This window comes from Rhagoletis zephyria, unplaced genomic scaffold (genome assembly GCF_001687245.7).
Source record: "Rhagoletis zephyria isolate East Lansing unplaced genomic scaffold, Rhagoletis_zephyria_1.1 Rzeph_scaffold_00433, whole genome shotgun sequence".
Taxonomy (NCBI): domain Eukaryota; kingdom Metazoa; phylum Arthropoda; class Insecta; order Diptera; family Tephritidae; genus Rhagoletis; species Rhagoletis zephyria.
Window position 1 is genome coordinate 219457 of NW_016157517.1, and position 7200 is coordinate 226656.

At 50.8% G+C, this 7200-nt stretch overlaps 1 protein-coding gene across 1 annotated transcript; it reads left to right on the forward strand.

The window, feature by feature from the left end:
- The first annotated feature begins 1143 nt into the window (after positions 1-1143).
- On the forward strand, positions 1144-2202 carry LOC108359662 (uncharacterized). Its single transcript, XM_017611613.1, has one exon. It carries the CDS (start codon positions 1144-1146, stop codon positions 2200-2202), a length of 1059 nt encoding a protein of 352 aa, XP_017467102.1.
- Positions 2203-7200: the final 4998 nt, after the last annotated feature.

Below are 7200 nucleotides of genomic sequence, written 5' to 3' on the forward strand. Positions count from 1 at the left end.
GATCCCCTTGGATTTCTTACCCCGATTACTGTAGCAGCGAAGGTAATCCTAAAGGAGATTTGGGCAACGAAAATTAAACGTGATGATGATCATTATGTAGCTCTAGGTTCGGATGAAGAATTGCCTCCGACTATCAATGCGAACTGGCAAAGGTTTGTTACTGAATTGCCACAGGTAAAGGCGATCTCTGTTCCACGCTGGTTACATTACTCGACGCAACAACAACTTCAGTCGGTAGAACTACATGCATTCTGTGATGGCTCCTCCTCGGCATATGCTGTAGCGGTATATTTACGCTTGCACTACAGCAAGAAGGACATTTACACATACCTAGTCGCCGCTAAAAGCAGGGTCACGCCTATCGGCTCACTTACAATCCCTCGAGTGGAGTTATGCGGCGCTGTGCTGGCATTGGATCTCTCCAATTGGGTTCAGAACACCCTCAAGCCAGTGTATGGAAAACTGCCAGTCTACTTCTGGTCAGACGCAACAATTGTCCTTTATTGGATTCACGGTGATCTCAACAGATGGAAACTATATGTAGCAAATCGTATAAGCAAAATATTGTCGCACAGTACACCTAGTCAATGGAGGCATGTTGGCACTTAAGAAAACCCTGGTGATTGCGCCACGCGCGGTTTATCACCAACACAGTTGAAAGATTTGGAACTCTGGTGGAATGGACCAGGGTTGCTAACGCAGCCCAAGTCAACTTGGCCAACTTGCTCCATTAACGCGTTAGATGTCGGTGATACAACACTGGAAGAAAAACCGGCTAAAGTTCATATTCATGCAGTTGTTGCAATCTCATCGTTTGTACAACGTTTTTCTTCACTTAAGAAACTTCAACGCATCACCGCTTGGATGTTACGATTTTATTATAATCTTCAGCGTAAAATTAACCACGAGGGACCAAAAGGTGGCCCACTGACTCCAAGTGAGTTACAACAAAGTTTGTTTTGTATCGTTCGACTGGTGCAACAAGAAGCTTTTCGAACAGAAATACATTTGATCGAAACCAAACAAGTTGTGCCAAATAGCAGCAAACTCGTCAGCTTAACGCCGTTTCTCGGAGAAAGAAAAGTTCTTCGTGTACGCGGTCGGCTTAAGCATTCTCTCCTCCCTTACGACCAACGACACCCAATGATATTGCCGAGTAACCACCATGTAACGAAGTTAATTATTGACAACGCTCATTTCAATACCCTACACGGTGGTATCCAATTAACACTTTGTACCATCCGAAAACAATTTTGGATCATACATGCGCGCAAAACGGTGCGCAACCATCTTAAAAATTGCATCAAGTGCTTTCGTAATAACCCACAGCCCACTACACAATTAATGGGAGATTTACCCACGCAACGCGTTAACCCTCCTCAACGCGCTTACTACGCAACAGGTGTTGATTACACGGGGGCCATCGAGCTGAAATCGTCAAAACATCGCGGTCATACGGTTTACAAGGGTTATATAGCCATATTCATATGCCTGGCTACGAAGGCGGTGCATATAGAGGCAGTTACTGGCATGACAACGGAGCATTTTTTATGGGCGTTACAGCGTTTCATTGCCCGCCGTGGGATATATCAGGACTTGTATAGCGACTGCGGCACCAATTTTGTTGGAGCTGATAAAATTTTGAAAATTAATCAAAGGCGATTTGTCGAAGAAGTTGAGAGTGATATTGTACCTCAATTAGCCGTACAAAACATAAATTGGCATTTCAGCCCCCCGTACTCTCCAAATTTTGGCGGGCTGTGGGAGGCTAAAGTAAAATCCATCAAATATAATCTAAAACGCATTATCGGCGGAACAAGACTAACCTACGAGCAGCTGTCCACAACCCTGGCAAGGATCGAAGCCTGCCTTAATTCAAGGGCCTTGTGCCCGCTGACATCCGACCCCGATGACCTCTTTGTGTTAACTCCGGGGCACTTCTTGGTCGGGGACGCCTTACTTTCACCACCTGAAACCACTCCTGATAGAAAATCCCTTACAGCGCAGTATTTTGATATGCAGCGATTGGTACAACAATTTTGGACCAGATGGTCAGCAGACTGGCTCTCTCATTTGCAAGCACGACCAAAATGGAGGCAGGAGGAGCCAAATCTCTGTGTAAACGAGCTGGTTTTGGTGAAAGATGATAAACTACCCCCCACTCAATGGTTGGTCCAGGATCAGACCAACTTGTACGAGTAGTTACTGTTCGTACCCAACACGGCCTTTATAAGCGTTCGGTAACGAAAATTTGTCGATTGCCAATACCATCTACCAGCGAAGCGAGGGATACTACTCTGCTTAACTAGCACTCTTGCACACACTTAACCTTTTATCTCTTACCTTATTATAGGTGAAACCCACAACCTACATCAAACCAGATCAGAAACGATGTCATAGCAAATCAGAGGCGCTTCGGTTCATAATGCTGGGCTCAGCATTGGGGGCGGCATGTACAATCTGGCAGCCTTATTGTTATTTTGAGTACCAAAGGGAACGGACATTTTCCAAGGAATCTCCCGCTATTCTCTTCACCAATCTCTGGCTTTGCTTGCAGCCGCTGCTGTATATGTAATATATAATATATTCTTATGTCAGTCAGCATCAAACTGTCAAGTAGAGTAGAATTGTCGCGCAAATAAAACTGATGGAATTTAAAATCAAGAACCTCGTTTTACTTTAGTGGAAACTACACACGGACGGAGGAACCACCACGACGAGAGGTGGCAAGGCATGTCACCGGCGACAACCCGATGAGGACCACCACGCAACCGCCAGTCACATCACACCACTCAGCGGCGAACACACAGCGTCGTGGCCTATCCACGAATCAGAGCTTCGACCCCAACAACGTATGCAGGAGATGTGGACAGGAAAGGCACTATGCCAGGCGATGTCGCAATGCACGGAAGTTATTCTGTTGGGAGTGCGGTCGGGCCAATGTCCGTACGAGTGAATGCTGTCGCCGGCGTCAGGGAATCGGCGGAGGGCTCTACCAAGAACACGGCGCGGTGAGCCCACCGAACCCAGCGTCGATACGCCCATAACCATGCGTCAAGACCACGGTCGAGTGTACGCCCTGGTCTACTTGGGTAGGGAGCAAGTCGAGGCCGTCATCGATACCGGCGCCTCGAAGAGTTTCATATCCACCACCCTAGCGGAATATGTGGCAACCGTAGGAAGCGGAGAAAGAATAACGGTAGCCCTCAAAGTACACATGGCCGACGGTACCAGTAGCAACGTTTTCGAGGCCATGAAGATCGAGATTCGTCTCGGACGAGCGATTCACCACGCAGTGATATACATCATGCCAGGTGCAATAGACGTCCTCGTGCTCGGCCTGGACACGTTGGGAAGCATGGGAGCTGCAGTATCCTGCGGCGGTCAACACGTCGTACTCACCGAACCGACTACACAGCCGGCACCGCCCATTACGTCACAAACCACGGAGAATAGCACCTCACCCACAGTAAGTAATACCACCCCGCAGGGGGCGGCTACGAGGAAGCACCGACGGAAAGGCCGATCCAGGAGCGAGAGGGTCAACAGAGTAGACCATGACGACCACAGTGGGAGCGTCGATGAGCGCACTTCCGCGGGGATGCCACGCGGTAACCATACAGACGATGCAACACGAATACGCGTCTTCCTAGCGGAAGAACTAGAGAAGTTTGAAACCATGAGCGGAGTGGCCAACGTGGTGGAGCACAGGATCGTCATGACCGACGCCCGCCCCATCAAGCAGCGGTACTTTCCGCGCAACCCAGCGATGCAGGCCATCATCAACGCAGAGATCGACGAGCTTCTCTCCAAAGGGTGCATCGAACCCTCCTGTAGCCCGCATAGCGCGCCCATCGTGTTGGCTCGGAAGAAAAACGGCAAGTGGAAGCTGTGTGTGGATTATCGGCAACTAAATGCCCGATCAGTACCTGACGCATACCCCTTACCCAGAATACAACAGATACTGGACAAGTTACGTAGGGTTAAGTATATCAGAAGCCTAGACCTCAAAAACGGCTACTGGCAGATACCCCTGGGACCGAACAGTCGTCCATACACCGCCTTCACCGTACTGGGGAGCAGACTATTTCAATGGCGCGTCATGCAGTTTGGCTTGCACTCCGCGCCAGCAACATTTCAGAGAGCACTCGACCAGGTCATCGGCCCAGAAATGGAACCCCACGCTTTCGCCTACCTAGACGACATCATCGTCATAGGCTCCATCTTCGAGGAACACGTACAAAACCTACGAGAAGTACTGTCACGACTACAACGCGCGAATCTCCGTATCAACCCCGAGAAGTGCGACTTCTTCAAGAAGGAACTCCGATACTTGGATCATGTGGTCAGTGGCAAGGGAATCCAAGAAANGGAACCCCACGCTTTCGCCTACCTAGACGACATCATCGTCATAGGCTCCATCTTCGAGGAACACGTACAAAACCTACGAGAAGTACTGTCACGACTACAACGCGCGAATCTCCGTATCAACCCCGAGAAGTGCGACTTCTTCAAGAAGGAACTCCGATACTTGGATCATGTGGTCAGTGGCAAGGGAATCCAAGAAATAAAACCACCGTCTAACGTGAAGGAAGTACGCCAGTACCTCGGGATAGCCTCGTTGTACCGTCGCTTCGTGTCCGATTTCGCCACGTTAAGCCAACCACTAACTGCACTCCTGGAAAAGGGTAAGCATTGGAAGTGGGGAGTCGAACAACAAGAGGCTTTCAACACCCTCAAGCGGAAGCTCACCGAGGCCCCCGTACTCGCGTGTCTGGATTTTAACAAGCAATGCACCCTACAGACGGACGCTAGTAACTTTGGCCTGGGAGCGGTACTGACACAAGAGTTAGAAGGAGGCGACCGCGTAATATCTTATGCCAGCAGGAAATTAAACAAAGCGGAGGCCAACTACTCGCCCACAGAGAAGGAGTGTGTTGCCATCGTTTAGGGAATCCAGAAGATGAGGCCCTACCTAGAGGGATACGGATTCAAGGTGATCACCGAACACATGTCGCTGAAGTGGGTGAACTCGATCGAGAGCCTTTCGGGCCGTATAGCGAGGTGGGCCCTAGAATTGCAACAGCATACGTTTGATACAGAATATCGAAAATGGAAGCTCAACCTGGTCGCGGACGCACTTTCACGGCACCCACAGGAGACCCTCCACAAGCGATAACGACGGAACCACGATGCAAGTGGTGGCATAAGCGCTTGGGCGAAGTACGCCAATCCGGAAAAATACGCGGAATATATGGTGCAGGACGGACAACTCTACCGCCATATCCCGTGCCGAAGCCAGGATGAGGAAGCAGTGCCCTGGAAGTTATGCGTACCAACCCACCTTCGCCAGCGGGTGCTACAGGAGAACCACGATGTACCCAGCTCCGGCCACATGGGCATCCGGCGGACAGTGGCGCGGATTGCCAACCGATATTATTTGCCAGGTATGTTTCGAGATATCAGCCGCCACGTACGCCAGTGCGATTTCTGCAAAAAATACAAGGAAGGTCAACAGAAACCAGCGGGCAAAATGCTGTCACAGGTGGTTTCGGAGCCCTTCGCAACGGTCTGCACAGACTTCGTCGGACCCCTACCGCGATCTACACATGGCAACACCAGGATATTGGTATTCTTCGAGCGCTTCAGCAAATGGGTAGAGATAGTCACAATGAGACGTGCCACGGCAGAAGGACTACGCCGTGCATTCAGAGAACGAATCCTAGCGAGATTTGGCGTTCCGAAGATACTCATCCCGGACAACGGCGTCCAGTTCACCAGCACGCTGTGGCAACGCTACCTCCAAGAGATGGGAATACGACAACAGTTTACCGCGCCATACACGCCCCCAGGAGAACCCAACGGAACGCGCTAACCGGACGGTCAAGCGAATCATAGCTCAACTCACCAGATCGCAACACCAGCGATGGGATGACCTCCTCACCGAAATTGAGCTAGCCATAAATACCGGCGTCATCGCCTCTACTGGGTACAGCACAGCTTTTCTCGTCCAAGCCCGTGAGCCACGACTACCTGGAGCGCTCTTTGATGAGATCAACATTGGGACGGGCACTATTCCCCCTACTGCCGAGGAGAAGTCCAGCAGGATGCAGGAGGCATTCAGGATTGTCCGGCAAAACATGGAGAGAGCGGCGAAGGACCAGGCCCGCCTCTACAACCTCAGACAGCGAAAATGGTTTCCTAGGGTTGGCGAACTAGTCCTCGTCAAGGAACACCATCTATCTAAGGCTGCGGACGGATTCGCAGCGAAATTGGACCCAAATATTGCGGTCGTTACAAAATCCTGAGATACATATCACCTGTGATCGTCCAGTTATGCAAGACCGATGGAGGGAGAGAAAAAACGGCCAGTATCGCGGAACTAAAAGCATATCATACCAGCGAGGCCATACAAGAACAAGGAGACTATTAAGAAAAGAAAAAAAGGGGAAAGACCAAGTGAATAATTGAATTAATTAACCAATGTTAAATTTATACGTCACTCCAACCAACCATTCAACCGCGCACATCCACCCAGGAGCCAAAGGAGTTCCAGACCACCAAGTAGAGGGGGAGTGTGAGGACTAAATGTCCCCAGGGAATTAAGCCCACACAAACTTACGCACCAACAACCAAACCAGTCAACCCAAAGCAACACAAGTCAGCGCAACTGGCCACGCAGCAAACCACGGCAACACAAGTCATAGCAACACTCGACAACCTCTTCGCTGCCATAGCAACGCAACATCACACAGCAACATCAAGCACATAGCCTAGTAAAGAAGTAGCGCGACAAGAAACGAGGCAGTCAGCACGAGACTGTGGTCGTCAACATACGGCTACTGGCAAGAACTGACTTCTTCCGCACCGGCTCGAGCGTCGGGCCTGATTCCACTTCTGCAACAGCTGCTGGTAGGGTGATTTCTTCTGCACCGGCTTGAGCGTCGGGCTGGACGTCACCTTCCCAGTGGCAGCGCCATAAGCTACACACGCTCTCACCACAGCCTCTCGTGGAACCACGTACGGGCGACATCCGCACGCCCGTAGTCAGCACCGCCGTTAGCAGATGGACATCGACAGCGCCTACAAGAGCGCTTCTCACCGCCGTCAGCAGAGCGGCGTCAACAGCGCCACTAGAGCGACTCTCCGTCGCGAACAGAGCGCCACTTATCAACGTCGCCAGAGCGCCGCCCAACGGCG

What these genes read in the sequence shown, in the direction of transcription:
- LOC108359662 (XM_017611613.1), top strand. Translation starts at nt 1,144, where the DNA reads ATGATATTGCCGAGTAACCACCATGTAACGAAGTTAATTATTGACAAC.